Source organism: Onychostruthus taczanowskii, unplaced genomic scaffold (genome assembly GCF_017590055.1).
Source record: "Onychostruthus taczanowskii isolate IOZ18803 unplaced genomic scaffold, ASM1759005v1 scaffold18, whole genome shotgun sequence".
Taxonomy (NCBI): Eukaryota; Metazoa; Chordata; class Aves; order Passeriformes; family Passeridae; genus Onychostruthus; species Onychostruthus taczanowskii.
The window spans coordinates 6,574,154-6,589,475 of NW_024499017.1; the positions used below are offsets into that span (position 1 = coordinate 6,574,154).

Below are 15,322 nucleotides of genomic sequence, written 5' to 3' on the forward strand. Positions count from 1 at the left end.
CCCCCCCCCCCGATGCAAAACACTGGAAAGATTCATAGGTAAAAGGCAATTCTGGGGCTTTCTTCAGCTATAATATGGCAGGGCCACCAAGCAGGATGGGCTGATCCCCCTCCCCTGCTCCCGCTGCTTACCATCCCACGGGGCTTTTTAAAGGCTAAAGGAAATGAGCTATCACGTGCTTGTGTTATTTTTGTTCCTGGTGAAAGGGGGAAAATCCCTTTCCGGCTCCCCAGCCCAGCCTGATGCATCCCAGCCCTGACACCATCTGGAGCACATTTTGCACTGCCCCCATCCTGGGGCCTCCTGGAGCTGCCCCCGACCACAGAGGGGAGGGAAAGCCCCCTCCAGCCCAGCTCATGTGTGATAAAAGAAGCCTTAAATCCCAGCGGCTGGTTTGAGTCATCATTTTCCTAGCAGGAGCTGGCAGCTTTTTCCATCTGCACTGGTCCCTACAGCCCCCAGCAGGGACAGGGCACCCACACACACAAACATACCCCAGCAATATCCATGCCCTCCCTGCCCAATCCTAATCCAACCCGCCTCCACAAATAAAACCCGACTTGCAGGAGCTTTTTGCACTAGATTTGGATGTTTCCTTCTTAAAATAATAAGGGATTTCAGGATTTCTTCTATGGTGAGCAAGCTTGGCAACTCACTGATGCCACTAAATACCCTTCCATTCCCAAATTCATCCCCAGGATCCTAAATTGCCTCCTGAGGACCATGTACTCATCAAACACAAGTTTCTTTTTGATTGCAGGAGATAATGAAGCGAGGCTATTAAAAGGTCCCGGCAAATTGCTCTGCTGCTTTTACAGGTGGATGGGTTTTTCCAATCATATAATCTTTTATTTCAGGATGAATGCTGGAGCGATGTGACCGACAGCCCCAGGGCCTGGAGGATGCCTGCCCCTTCCCTGTCAGACAAAGCACACTCAATACATCCCCACTCGGCATCTTTAGGTCTCGTTGGCTTTGTTTGATCATTTCTAAGATATCCTGGGGTTGTTGGCATGAATTTCCATGCCAGTAAATGGCAGGGTGGGCAAAAGAAGGAGCCATCATAGGGAGATGGGATGTGACAGTGTTTGGGGCAGGGAGAGAAGGGGAGTGGAGGAGCAGTGGCAGCACTGTCTGCACTGGCTGCTGCTCTTCCCAGGGATGAACGGTCTGAAAATTCCCCCAGAAGTCTTTGGGAAATGCCACCCTGTGTGACCTGGTGCTACTCATCCCATGGTCCCTGTGCAGTGACACCACTTCTGCCACCCCCAAACCCCTGGCTGGTGTTAGAGCGGTGGGTGGCTCTTGCAGGTGCAGGAGGGGGAAGCACACAGGGCCCCCCTGGACTGGACTGGCATCTCTGTCATGGGTGGGAAACCTGAGAATTAGGGTTGGGGTTGTTTGGCAGGGAAGGAGCAGATCTGAGTGGAGTCTTCTCCCACCTCCTTCCATGCCAGGCAGAAACAGCGAGTGGTGACCTGTCCTTGTTTCAGGCACGACTTCAGTGAGCAAGATTACTACAAAAAGTCATAAAACCATTCCAATTTCTTTTTGCCCATGGCCCAAGCACTGGCAGAGGTTGCAGCCCCCGGGCAGAATGCTGAGGAGCTGCTTCCCTCCGTGGGGCCGTCAGCTCGCGTTAGCTTGGAACAGTGAGAGGGGATGCGCCGGGGGCAGCGCGGGAAGGGACGATAGCCTGTCCCTCTGCATCACCCGGCTGCCAAAGCCAAAGCAAGGCTTGGCAAGAAAAGTGCACTTAATTAAGGAGGTCCTTTCCTGCTTCACCCATCTAGAGGGATTATATTTCCCCCTGGAATTTTTTTTCCTCCCTGGAAGCGGGATGGGAGAGGGAGCAGGGAGCAGACCCGGTGTTGGCACAGGGGCGTTTCTCCCTGCCATGGGGGGATGCCATGAACTGATGGCCAGCAGTAGAAAAGCACCAGGCATTAAGAGAAGAAGCAAATTTTGTGCATTGAGCCATCACCACATCCCGACAGCAACAAGGACCTGGTAACTAATTCTTCATCCTTTTAATTAATCATACTCCTATCAGCCAGCTCAATCAGCTAATGGAGCCAAGTTAATTTGGTTTCCCATATTTTAAACCCTACTCGCACCCCTGGCTGGCAACAGCAGCAATTCCAGCCTTTCCTTGTGTCTGGCCTCCAGAGGGGTTATTTCAGGCTCATCCCTCAGCGCTGGGATAGGGCCAGGAAAAAGCATGGAGGCCAAATCTCCAGCACAGAGCTGGGATGGAGCCAGCCATGCTGAGGCCATTTCCTATGGGATTTGGGGGCATGGGGGAGTGCCAGAAGTGGGAAAACCAAATTGAATGCTCCCACCCTTGCTGGTTAATGGGCCTGCAGGGACTGGTCCAGCCACATCCCAAGCCCCTTGGCTGAACCACAGTGTGACCCTCAGGGAACTTCACCGGCCTGAGCACCCTGTGCTGCTCGATGGGGCAATGCTGGGTGGGCACTCTCCCCCAAAACTCACACTGGCAGAAGCAGCCAAGGCAGATGCCCGTCCCTGCAGCTCACACTCCCATTGGGACTACCCAGCCACAGGTACCACCCTGAGTGGCTGATGTCCCTGAGCATTCTCCAGTGCCATTTCCCCCACCCTCTGCCAGCCATTCTGAGTCTCCCCAGGGGAAACAAGGGACCCTGCACTCCAGGGGTGTTGATAAGCCCAAGGCCATGCTCACAGCATGGCCTTGTCCTGCTCAGCTCCCTGTGCCAGGAGCAGCAGCTCCCTCCTTGAGGCAGGACAGGCAGGGAGGGGCGTGGGATTCTCCCCGCTGATCCAGAATGCCTGCAGAACTGAGAGGCAGAGACAGCCCAGCTGCTCTGCTCCTCAAGCACCCACCGCAGAACCCTCAGTTTGCACCAACTCAAGTACCAGCAGCTCAGGTACCACACAGCTGGGTACCCCTGAACCCCGGGTCAAGCGCCACCACACCAGGTGCCACCAAGCTAGTCCCACCACACAGCCAGGTTTGGCCAACCAACCCAGCAGAACAGAGGAGGCAGAGTCCAGGGCTTGCCACCCACCACTGCCTACTCCTCTCTCCCATTCTTGTCCCAGCTCCCTGTGCAAAGCCATCTGGTCCCACGGGGAGCCAGGTCCCCACTGCTGGCCACATTTCCATCTCACCCTCCCACAGCTGCAGGCTGGGATCAGCAGGGTCTGCCTGGTCCCTGTCGCCCTTCCTGCCTGCTACAGCAGGGCTGCACCTCACAGACACCCCTGAACCAGTCTCCCTGCAGCCTCAGCTGCCTGTGGAGACGTGGCCACACTGCAGGCAGACACTCCCTAGGAAGGGCAGGGCCCCTGCTCTCCTTTCACCACCAGCATCCGGAGCTGCCGGCAGCACCCCGAGCCTCCCCGCCGGCTGGGAAGGAACCACTTCCCCTCCACCACTGCTGCTGTTTTTACCAGCCTGGACCCGATATGTTCATGCCTGATGCCTCACCAGGAAAATATGTGCAGGAGTGCAGGACAGGCGGATGCTGCAGCAGGAGGAGCCGGCTGTGGCCCTGTGCCCGGGGAAGGCGAGCTGGGACACGGGATGCCTGGGCTCTCCTGTCTTCCTCCCTGGATCTCAGCTGCACCGAGGATTGGAGCTGGTGGAAAACCAAAGGTTCTCCTTTGGCTTTTGAGGGCTGGTTGATGGGTGCTGTAGCCACAACCGCCCTCTCGCCCCTGGGAGCAACCCAAGCTGAGAACTGCAACCTCGGCACACGCTGCGGGTGGCCCCATAAAACCACCCCGGTTTGCTCTGCCCGCAGGCAGCACTGAGGGGACATTGAACTCGTTAGGGAAATTGCACCTATGAGATTTCATCGCAAGGAAGTTACGAAAGGCTCCCCAGGCCAGAGGGCATCAATCCCAGCACAGCCCAGTTACAGCCACGAACTCCCATTAAATGCAAAATTAGAGCAGTTCCAGTGGCGAGAGCCCCTGACTTCACTAGCTGGGGCTCTGCTCAGACACCTGGGGAGAAGGGGGAGCACTTGCAGCTTCCTAATTAGCCCAATTACTGCTGCAGATCAAAAGTCCTTTGCTGGGGACACGGCTGCACCCGGAGCAAAGTGACTGCAGCTTGTTCTGGTTTCCCAAGAGCAACTGTTGAGGGTGTTATTTTAGAGCTCAAACACTGAACTATCCATCCCGTAAGGAAAAGAATCTATACATCACACACACACACACATATATATATATATACATTCACCACTCATCCATGTGCAGTTTCAGGCGTATCTTTGGGAACTTTGCCTTGGAGCTGGGACCCAAATCACTTGCACTTTCCAAAAAAAGCTTTTGGAAGAAGCCAGTAGCAAAGAGCAACATGAAGCCAAGAGACAGCCCGGAGCCCAGTGCAGAGCCCAGCAGGGCAGGGAGAGGAGGTTCCCAGCCTCTCCCATCACATCCCAGCCCCGCGGGGTCAGGCGGGCTCTGATAAATCCTGGCTCATGGAGAAGCACTGAACCCGTCCAAGCCACTGGAGGGCAATTAGCAGCTTGCAAACGTGCAAAAATGAAATGCAACGGGAAGAGATGAAAGCCACCGAGCTGCCGGGACCTCGGCGTGCCAAGCGGGGCGGCATCCGGCAGCAAAACCACGGAGCCCTCAGCGCCGCCGGAGCCTTTCCCCAAAAAGCGGCAGTTTGGAGCTTGTTTGGGCACGGAGATCCCCGCGTTCCCGCAGCATGCGGCGGCCGGGGCTCTCCCTGCCTCTCTCCCTGCCTCTCTCCCTGCCTGCCTCCGAGGCGTGGGCGGCGAGCGGAGCGCGCCCCGCCGTTCCCGAGAACCGCCATGAGCTCCTGCCAGGAGAGGGAAGCGCTTTGGACGGGCAGCCGCCGCACACAACCGGCAGCGGGGCCGCGGTCGCTGCCAGATGGGGACGGACGGACGGACAGACGGACAGACGGGCACGCGCGCCGGGGCGGGAGGCGGCGGACAAGGCAGCCCCAGCCCAACCCTCCCCGCTGAGGCCGCGACTTCTGCTTCTGACAGAAGGGGAAGAAAAGGGAAGAACGGGAAAAGCAAGCCCAGCGCGCTGAGGAACTTCCCGCTGGCGCTCACCGCCTTGGCCGCGGTGCGGCTGCTCGGGGCTGGGAAAAGGAAAGCCCGAGATAATGCAGGGCAAAGCTGCCCTCACCAGCTCGGAGCCCACACGTCTTCCTGCAGGGAGGCTCAGCAAGTTTTGGGGTTTGGTGTGGTTTGGCTCTCCCCAGCCATGTTTTGTGATTGTTGGCGGGGACGTGGCCCTTCCTCCAGCCTGAGCTTGCACGCTGCCCAAGTGCCATCCTCCCCCCAATATCTTCCTGCTGGCATGGGAAGCCCTCACTCTAGGGAAATATTTGGGAGCTTTGGAATAAGTGCTCTGACTCTACAGCTGGAGGCTGAGCAAACCTTGCCTTCCCCCTCGCCAGCAGCACTCAAGCCCCCCGCATGTGTGGGGACCCCTTGAATCGCCAGGCCCTGCAATAGGGGCTCCGGGATCAACCCCACTCTGGCAGCCGTGCCTCAGCCAGGGAAACACCCTGAAACAATGGGACAGGCACACCGGGAAGATCTCACACCAGTGCCCGCGTCAGTGGCCCCACACACACAAAGAAGCAGGCAAAGGACATCCCCTGCTCGGTGACACAGTTTTCTACCCCGTCCCCAGGGACGCTCAGGCTGTTTGCGAAATCCTGGCTGCCACTACCCGTGCAATGGATGCCGTGTGTCACGCAGCCATGTGTCACACTGCTGCTGAGGGACCTTGCACACTGGCACTGCTGGGGACTGGGGCCACTCGCAGCCAGCCCTCCCACCCTGGTCCCCCGGCTCTGCCCTCAAGATCCCAGGGCACACGGCTGGAGGGGAGCAGCTCCAGCAGCCCCGACAGCCCTGCTGGGGCCAGCATCCTCCCCGGGGCCAGCACACCCTGCCCGGGCAGCACCCTGGAGCTGCACAGCGCGGCTGGGGCCAGCCCATCCTCCCTGGGGACCGCACCGCAGGGCCGGGCCAGCGCTCCGGGCCAGCGGAACCTCCTGGCTCTGAACCCAATGCAGCCCGGGTGGATGCTCCCCGCAGCCAGCACCCAGCGCCGGCAGCAGCACCCAGAACCCGGAGCTGCACCCCGCACAGGGGATAGCACATCCCAGGGCTGTTCAGCACCCACTGCACCCCGGGGGATACTCCCAGCCCCGAGACCCGCACCCAGCCCCGGGACCAGCAACCGGGACCACCCCACCGGGGAAGAACCCCGCGCATCCCGTGTGGGTGCTGCCCGAGGCCAGCTCCCAGCAGCGGGAGCAGCCCGCAGCACCGGGAGCAGCTCCCGGGCGGGCTCCGCCGCCGCCGCCCGTGCCCCCGCCGCCTCCCCGGGACCGGCATCCCGAGCCGAGCCGGGCCGTGCCGCATCCCCCGCCTCGGGCCCGCTCTCCGCCGCGGTACCTGGCTCAGCTCCGGCATGGCCCCGCCGCCGGGCTCACCCGGGCCCCGCCGCCACCGCCCTCCGCCGTGCGGAGCCGTGCCGTGCCGCGCGGGGCGGGGGGGAACGGGGGACGGACGGGCCCGGCAGGCTGGGAGATGTAGTCCTGGGCCGCCCGGCGGGGCTTGTGGGACTTGTAGGAGGCGAGCGGGGCCGCCTGCGCTCGCTCTCCCGCCGGCAGCTCCGGAGTCTGCCCCGGTGCCCAGCCCGGGACTCGCCCCGGCGCATCGGCACCCCCAGCCCGGAACCCAGCACCGGCACCCCCGGTACGCAGCCACCGGGATTCACCCCCGTACCCAGCCGGGCATCGGCAGCCCCCTGACCACCCCCGGTACCCACTGCGATGCCCAGCTGGGTGCCCATCCCAGTACCCACCCGGCGCACCGCCATCTCCGGGCATCGGCACCCCGGGACCCATCCCCCGTTATCCATCCCGGTATCCACCCGACCCGCCCGCATCTCCCGCTACCCTCTCCGGTACCCACCCTGGCACCCACCCCAGTGCATCGACACCCTCCAGGGCCCACCCAGTGCCGATCGCACCCCAGCACCCAGCGGGCACCCACCTTGACAACCCACGGGGAACCGGCCAGCGCCCACCGCCCACCCCTTCTCTCTGCACAGAACCCTGCGAGGAGCCGGGCTCGTGACAGGGGAGACGCAGGGCACTTAGGGGTACGCACTGCCGCAGAAACCCATTTTAGGGCAGAAAACATCAAACCCCCATTCCCCCTTTGCAAGACCCCCGAGATGGGGGAAATGGGGAAGCAGCACAAGGGTACACTGTGCCTTTAAGGGGTCCGTGCCCTGCCGCGCAGTGCACGCTGGGAATTGTAGTCCTTAGCACAGAGCGCCTCGGAGGGGCTGAGGGGATTGAACTAAACATCCCAGCAGGCCCCGCGGCGCCAGGCTGGGCAGAGGCGGTACTTATGGCGGCGGAGTGGAGCGCTGTTCTCCTCACCTGCCGGCGGGGCCATGGCGGCGTGTCCGCCCTGCAGCGAGGCAAGTGGCAGGACGGGCGCCCCTTCCCTGTGCGCTGGGGCGGGACTGGCTCTTAACGCCGGCCGCCTCTCGTTTGTCAGAGCTGGAGGTGCGGCGGCTGCGGGGCGGGCTGGGCCCGCGTCCCCCCGCGCTGCTCCTGGCCGTGGAAGACCCCTGGGCCCGCCTGGGCAGCGGCGGTGCCACCCTGAACGCTCTGCTGGTGGCGGCCGAGCACCTCAGCGCCCGGGCCGGATGCACGGTGAGAGGTGACAGCTTCTGGTGGGTCTGGGGAGGCTGGAAGTCAGGAGGGCACGCTGGAAGTGAGGGGGCGTGCCTGTCCTGTCTCCACGGACTGTCCCTGCTGTCCCCCCTCAGGTGGTGACCGCTGACGTCCTGAGGGACGCCCGCATCCTCATCTTGCACATGGTGAGAGCCGACCTGCAGCCCAGCGTGGCACCTCTCATTGCACCGGCTCCCTCCCGGTCACCCCCGTATTCTCCATCCCACCAGGGCCGCGACTTCTCCTTCGATGACTGTGGCCGTGCCTTCACCTGCCTGCCCGCTGAGGAGCCCGGTGCCCCAGCTGAAGCTCTGGTCTGCAACCTGGACAGCCTGCTGGGGACCATGACACACCGGGTCTGTGTAGCCTGGGGATGGGGCCCTGGGGCTGGGTTTGGCTCCCAGCAAGATGGAAATGGTGTTGGGTTCCTGGGCTCCTTCCCTGCCGTCCCTGGGCACGTGGTCCTTCTCTTGGCAGCTCTGTGTGGGCTCCCCGCCTGGTGTCTGGGTCTGCAGCACCGACATGCTCCTCACCGTGCCCTCAGCACCAGGTGAGTGGATGGACACCAGCCTTGCTTCCAGCACCTGCTTTCGGGTGGGATGGGGTTCTGTGAAGCAGCAGCACAGCTCGTTCAGCCTGTGCTGTGCTCCCATGAGGATGTGGATGCTCAGCTATTGCTGTCCTGTGCATGGTTGGGAGCATCCATTGTGCCTGCAGTGAGGTAGCCAAGGCTGGATGCTGCTGCTACTTCTGCTGCTGTGGTCTAGGTTTTCAGTCAATTGTGCCCAGTGTGAGTACATACACTGCCCCAGTGGGCACTGGTCTCTGTCCCTCCCCCCAGGGATCAGCTGGGATGGCTTCCAGGGTGTTCGAGTGATTGCAGTGCCTGGGAGCCCAGCATATGCCAGGAACCATGGGGTCTACCTCACCAATGAGCAGGTTGGGGCAGCTCCTCCTTCAAGGGGCATCCCTTGGAGGTGCAGGGATCCCCAGTCCTTGGATCCCTTAGGATGCTGATGTCTCATCACTGCTGTGGCTGTTTGGCTTGGGGTTCCCTGAAGAGCTCACTGGGGTGGTTTTGCTCCTAGGGGCTGGTGCATAACATCATCTACAAAGGCACGGAGGCCCAGATCCAGCAGTGTGCAGGGCCAGATGGCACTGTCCCACTGGTATGGTACGACTCAGGTGTTGGTGACCCTGCCAGCCCTGTCCCTGGTGTCACCACAGCTGCAGCCTCAGCCCTGATGTGCCTGGCAGGTCTGCGGGATTGTTTTCTTCTCCTCGGATGCTGCTGAGCAGCTTCTGGCCACCCACGTCATCCCTCCTCTGGATGCCTGCACCTACATGGGGCTGGACTCGGGGGCACCACCCATCCAGGTGACAGCTCTCTGTGTGTCCTTTGCCACACAGGTGTCACTGCGGGGCATCTCTGTAGGGTCTGTTTGCCCTCACACTGCCAGCTTTGGGTGGGAGAGGTAGTGGGAGGGAGCACCCAATAGCAGGGTGGGGTTCAGGCTGGACCCAACAAGTCCCTTCTCTCCCCAGCTCTCCCTCTTCTTCGACATTGTGCTGTGCATGGCAGGGGGGATGACAGAGGAAGATTTTGTGAAGGCTGGTGGTGATGCCAGTATGAGGAGTGCTCGCTCCGTGCTGTGGACAGCTCTGCGTGGCTTCCCTCTGAGCATGGGTGAGTGCTTCCTTCCCACTTTTACTGGAGTGTCCCTGCCCAGGCAGTTGTAACTGGGTGGTCTTCAAGATCCCTTCCAACCCCAACCATTCTATAATTCTGTGCTGCAGTGAGTGCATGTGATGTCACCCATTCCTGGGCTCTCTTCCCTGCATGGGTAGAGATGGGGTGGTCAGGGCCTGATGATCATCTGTGTCATGATCATCTGTGAAGACCTGGGGACCCACAGCTGTGGGTCCCCAGGTCTTCACTGGTGCCCTTTCAACTGGGGCTGTTCAGCCTGGCTCACATGAGTGTCAGACACACCCACTTTTTTTTGTTGATGTGCTGAAAGCTCTCCTGTCCCCTGCAGCTTGCATTCCCAATGCATCCTATGACTACATGACTGCCTCTGCGAGCGACCACATCCGCAGCCTGACTCTCCTGCCTAGCTCTGCCAGCCACCTCTGCTTCTGCAAGACAGCCCATTCCCACGTGGATGTATGTCCTTCCATCCCCAGCCTTGCTCATGCGTGTTTTTTGGGTGTTGCTCTGGGCTGTGTGCCCAGCCCCTGGTCCCACGTGTCTCCGTGCCCTTGGCAGCAGCCCTGTCTCCTGGAGGATGGCTCTTCGGTCACCAACTGCCTGCTGGAAGGAGCTGTGCGGCTGGCAGCTGGCAGTGTCATCCAGCACTGTCACCTCCAGGTACATGGTTAGGATGGGGGTGATGCACATCTCCCAGTGCACTGAATGGGCAGCAGGGTGACGTGTTGCTGCTTTGGATGGAGGAAACACACCTGTGACCTTTGGGGCTACCTTTTGGCTGGTGCTGGGCACCTTGGTGGCTGTCACTCTCTGCAGACAAGGGGATGAGGCTGTCACTTCAGGCCTTTCCTGAGCTGGGAACCAGGGTGGACCCTCTCCTTTGGGGGCTCTGTTACCACTGTGAACCCTGCAGGCTGTTGCCTGGCCTGAATTTCTGTAGTCTGTGTTTCTGCAGCCTTGTGGCAAAATTACATCCTGCCACCTGGCTCGTGCTGGCACCAGCTTGTCTCTCAGGGTGGTTGTCCCATTCCAAGGTCAGGATTTGGTTCTGATTTGGGGACCAGCCATGCCACCGTTGCTTCTTCCTCAGGGTCCCCTGGTGATCGGTCCTGGCTGCCTCCTCTCGGGCCTCGACGTGGGCTCCTCACCAGCCCTGCGGGGCTGTCCCCTGCGTGATATTGTCCTGCAGGGCCACCACGTGCGGCTGCGTGACCTGCCCTGCCGCGTGTTCACTCTCACCGGCCGCCTCGACGACTGGCAGGTGCGGGGGCAGTGAGGTGGCACAAAGCTCCCAGGAAAGCCAAAGTGTGATCAACCCCTCTGTGTCCCTGCAGAGCCCTGTGGAAAAAGCCACCTACCTGAACGTGCCCTGGGCTGAGTTTTTCCAACGGACGGGTGTTCGGTAGGTGCCCACGTGTCAGGGTGGGACAGGAGACCCAGCTCCTGAGGTGTCATGACCACCTCAACCCATCCCACATTCCAGCTCCCCTCAGGGAAGGTGTCTTTGAGCCCCAGGGCAGTGATGATGGTTTCTCCGTCCTTCAGGGAAGGGGACCTTTGGGATGCCGAGACGCCGCGGAGGAGCCGCTGCCTGCTCAGCGCCCGGCTCTTCCCGGTGCTGCACGCCCGCGAGGCGCTGGGGCTGCAGGATGTGCTGTGGCTGCTGGGCCTGGCCACCGTGGCCAGTGAGCAGCTGGTGCGCTGGCGAACGGCCTGGCGTATGTCCTGGCAGGAGCTGCTGCCCTGCCTGGACATAGAAGCTGAGCTGGGCGCCCGCCAGGCCCTGTTCTTCCTGCAGGGCCAGCACAAGGTGCGGCGGGTGCTGCTGGGGCGCCAGGACAGCAGCCTCCTGCCGCTTGCCCGCAGTGCCGTCCATGAGGGCTACCACAAGGCCATGCTGGGCACACTGGATGAAGGTGAGCTGGACTCACGAGCTGCATCTCTCATTATCAGGACTGTTCAGTGCTCCCCACTGCCTTCAATGATTTCCCCCCCCCCATTGCAGGGGTGTACTTGCAGGGCATCCAACAAGCCTGCGTTGGGTGCAAGCCATATTCCAGTCCCGCTCCCCTAGGGATAGCTTATGGCAGAAGCTGGTTGGGGTGCAGTGCAGCCTGGCTGTGCTTTACAACCTCCTTTTATTTTATTTTCTAGTTGCCTCCACGGCCGGCGATGCTGGTATTGCAGCACGGGCACTTGCCTGTATTGCTGAGGTCCTGGGCTGCATGGCACAAGGGGAAGGAGGCTTGCGGAGTGGTCCTGCTGCCAACAGGGAGTGGGCCTCAGCTTTTGGGCGCCTGGAGAGCGGGGACATCGCTGGTGGTGTCCAGGAGCTGGCTGCTGAGCGGCAGAAGTGGATGAGCCGGTGAGGCTGAGGCTGGCAAGAGGCAGCTGCCCCATTCCCATGCCAGGCATTGGTGCTGTCATGGAGATGTGGCAGTGGGCTCAGCATTTCTCTTATCCCAGGCCGGCTCTGCTGGTGAGAGCAGCTCGGCATTACGAGGGGGCCGAGCAGATCCTCGTCCGGCAGGCAGTGATGTCCTCATGCCAGTTCATCACCGTGGAGCAGGTGGAGCTGCCACCCTTGGGGCACTGGGTGCAGGCGGTGTGTCCAGCCCGCCTGGACCTCTCTGGTGAGCACATTCCCTGAGTCAGATGATCCTTGTCTCACCGCTGTGGTGCTGGGGGAACAGGAGTAAGGGTGCCCCAGGAGGCTGATGGTGAGTGTTGGCAGGTGGCTGGAGCGACACTCCCCCCATCACCTACGAGCACGGGGGGGCCGTGGTGGACGTGGCAGTGCTGGTGGATGGGTGCCGGCCCGTTGGCGCCCGGGTGCGGCGCATCGTCCAGCCGGAGCTGCGCCTCGTCAGCCTCAGCGGGACACCACAGGGCGAGGTGGTGGCAGAGCTGGTGTGCCGGGAGCTGGAGCACTTACAGGATTACTGCCAGCCACATGCACCAGGTGAGGGGTCACCTGCCAGCCTGGCTCTGTACCTGTGATGTCCTGTTGGTGCCAGGATGGCCCTTTTTGGGGCCAGTGGGATGAGGGAGCAGGTAGCACAGCAGGTAGCACAGCTTTACTTCTTTTTTGTTTTCAGGAGCCCTGCTCAAAGCTGCCTTTATCTGCACCCAGGTTGTGCAGTTCCCCTCACAGAGACCCTTACGGGCCCAGCTGATGGAGAGTTTTGGGGGTGGCTTTGAGGTGCACACCTGGTCCAAGCTGCCTCACGGTTCTGGCCTTGGTAGGTCTGCTGGGAAGGGGCTGGGTAGTCCCTCACTGGTGCCTGGGAGTGTCTCCTGCTGCCAGCACCAGGATGGGGCATCCCCCTTGCTGCCCCTCCAACCCCCAGGGACACTACGGTGCCTCACAGCCCTGGCCCCACCTGTGCTCCCTGCAGGCACCAGCAGCATCCTGGCAGGAGCAGTGATGGCATCCCTGTACCGGGCAGCAGGGAAGGCTGCCAGCACTGAGTCCCTTATCCATGCTGTGCTGCACCTGGAGCAGAGGCTCACAACAGGTAGGGCCTGGGGGAGCAGCTGACCCACAAGGTGGGGTCCCAGCAGTGACTGATGACCCTCTGCCCTGCAGGGGGTGGTTGGCAGGACCAGGTTGGTGGGCTCATTCCTGGCATCAAAATTGGGAGGTCAAAGGCCCAGCTGCCACTCAGAGTGGAAGTGGAGCAGATCCTGGTCCCTGATGGTTTTACCCAGACTCTGAACGATCACCTGCTGCTGGTGTACACAGGGAAGACTCGCCTGGCTCGCAACCTGCTCCAGGTAATGCCTGGGTGCCCGTGGGTGTCACAGGCTGGCCTCTGCTCTCCCTGTGGCCTTTGGTGGCATCCTCTTCACTTTTGCAGAGCTTTGCCACCCCAGAGGGAGCTGGCACCCAAAGGCCATGGGTGCAGCGCTACCTCCCCAGGTGCTGCCAGAGCCAGGACAGTGACAGGGACATTTTGGCCCCTTGCAGGATGTGGTGAGGAACTGGTATGCCAGGCTGCCCTCCATCGTGCAAAATGCTGACGCGCTGGTGAGCAATGCTGAGGAGTGTGCCCAGGCCTTGAGGCAAGGTGTGAGCCCCCTTCCCTAGGCCAGATGAAGAAACACACTTTCCCAGGGAGAGGCTGTGCAGTCTCAGAGGGAAAGAAGGCTGGGGGGTGCGGGTCTTGCAGCTGCAGAAGCTTCAAATCCTCCCCTGAGCCCACCCTCACCAGGCAATACCCCAAAATTCAGGCTTGAACAAAGATTTTGAGGAGGAGGGGGTTAGACATGCTGAATCTGATTGATTAGCAGTGCACCATTGGTGACAGGGCTGGGGGCCATGCCTGGTCAGTGCAGTGGGTTTATTTGGCTGCTGCAGAGGAAGCTGGAGCATTAGAGCGAGCACATCCTCCCCCTGTGGAGGATTAAAAATAGCAACATGACAGGGCTGGGGTTGCCTGTTTGGCCAGCAGAGCTGGGAGGAGCTGGAAAAGAGAAGGCAAAATTTAGCTTGGGCTGAGCATGTTTCTTCCCTGTGGGTGAGAAACAGAGACAAGTAATTTGCAATATTCCCTGCTCTGCAGGTGACCTGCCACTCCTTGGCAAGTGCCTGGACCGCTACTGGCAGCAGAAGAAGTGCATGGCCCCGGGCTGCGAGCCGCTGGCCATGGGGCGCATGATGGACGCTCTGCGGCCCCACGCCCACGGGCAGTGCTTGGCTGGGGCTGGCGGCGGCGGCTTCCTTTACATCTTAACCAAAGCCCCTCGGCAGAAGGAGGCTCTGCACCAGATCCTGGCAAACACTGAGGTGAGCTGCACGCCCCCCACTGTTGCAGGCAGCTTGCAGGAGCCTTATGTAGAGCATGAGGAGCATCTCTCCCCACCACACATGGGGTCTGATTGCTTGTTGTTCCAATGTCCTGCCTGGGACCTTTGCTGGCTCCTGCCTCAGCCTGTGACTCTCTTTTTCTAGGGACTGGGCAACTTCAGCATCCACAGCATTGAAGTGGACACGGGTGGTTTCTCTGTGGAGGTCGTGGGATGTGATACCAAGGACAGTGCTCACCCTGGAGGGGACAGGGCTGTGTGAAGGCCTTCAGCCCTGGCCCATTCCTGGCAGATATCCAGAACAGGTGCAGGGAAATTCCCACTGCTTTAGGGGAAGCTTCTTCGGCCAGCTCCAGCAGGTGCCTTAGGTCTCCATATGGCCTTTTTGTGCTGCTACTTGTCCCAAAAGCCAGAGCCTGGAGAAGTTGTGACAAGTTGTGCAGGCAGGCAAAACTACCCCTGCTGGAGGGCCAGTTTGCTAGGGCCTCCAGCCTGATTTTGGTGTTTCACTCCAGTTTTTACAGTTCTCCAAAGGGAACAAGCTAGCATTTATGATGCTGTGTCTAGCAGGAACCTTCCTGCTCTTCCAGCAGCAGGGACCCAAGCTGACAGTTCAGCATGCAATGCTCCTGCACCAGGGATGCAGTTGGATGTGGAATCAAGACCCTCTCCTGTCCTGAGGCACTGTTTCAGCAGTGAAATAGTGACTAGCAAAAGCAAGTTACTAGTCCATGCAGTCTGAATAAAAAAGCTTGTTCTCAGCTTGTGTTTGTGATCCTCTGTCCCTAGTAGGGCTGCTCTCTCTTTACAGGATAGCAAAGGCCCAGCATTGCACGGGAAAAGCTTTTCCAGGGGTGGGAATGGCAGAACCTGCATGCATGGGTGGGTCTTCCCCTTCCATGGCCCTGGCTGAGGGAGACAGTGCAGGACAGCAGCCACAGGAGGCAGCCAGGCAAGACAAGGAAGAGCCTCTGGATGCCCTGGCACAGGCTAGAAGAGAAGAACTGGAGCAGAGCTCTTGTACCACATCTCTCCAGCTCCCTCCAGGCCCACAG

General features: G+C 60.6%; 2 protein-coding genes across 8 annotated transcripts in view; one reads left to right on the forward strand and one right to left on the reverse strand.

Annotated features, from left to right (window-relative positions):
* Positions 1 to 6,549, reverse strand: part of ST3GAL2 (ST3 beta-galactoside alpha-2,3-sialyltransferase 2) — a 12,902-nt gene extending 6,353 nt beyond the window's left edge. The window contains exon 1 of the mRNA XM_041400725.1: positions 6,450 to 6,549. The gene's annotated coding sequence lies outside the window, so the exon portion shown is untranslated. The remainder of the gene's footprint in view (positions 1 to 6,449) is intronic.
* Positions 6,550 to 7,409: 860 nt separating this feature from the next.
* Positions 7,410 to 15,027, forward strand: FCSK (fucose kinase). Of its 7 annotated transcripts, XM_041400991.1 has the most exons (24): positions 7,410 to 7,488; positions 7,569 to 7,726; positions 7,843 to 7,893; positions 7,978 to 8,103; positions 8,225 to 8,297; positions 8,589 to 8,686; positions 8,836 to 8,916; positions 9,005 to 9,124; positions 9,293 to 9,434; positions 9,787 to 9,914; positions 10,017 to 10,118; positions 10,549 to 10,719; positions 10,793 to 10,860; positions 11,004 to 11,374; positions 11,613 to 11,823; positions 11,925 to 12,091; positions 12,193 to 12,420; positions 12,557 to 12,700; positions 12,857 to 12,976; positions 13,048 to 13,235; positions 13,429 to 13,528; positions 14,024 to 14,247; positions 14,413 to 14,572; positions 14,783 to 15,027. In XM_041400991.1, the coding sequence occupies exons 1-23, from the start codon at positions 7,416 to 7,418 to the stop codon at positions 14,527 to 14,529; spliced, it is 3,261 nt and encodes a 1,086-aa protein (XP_041256925.1). In that variant the 5' UTR covers positions 7,410 to 7,415; the 3' UTR covers positions 14,530 to 14,572; positions 14,783 to 15,027. The 7 variants fall into 7 exon arrangements, 5 of the variants coding, with proteins under 5 accessions (XP_041256925.1, XP_041256924.1, XP_041256926.1 ...); XR_005952400.1 differs by having other exon boundaries at positions 13,429 to 13,488; positions 14,413 to 15,027; XM_041400990.1 differs by having other exon boundaries at positions 14,413 to 15,027.
* Positions 15,028 to 15,322: the final 295 nt, after the last annotated feature.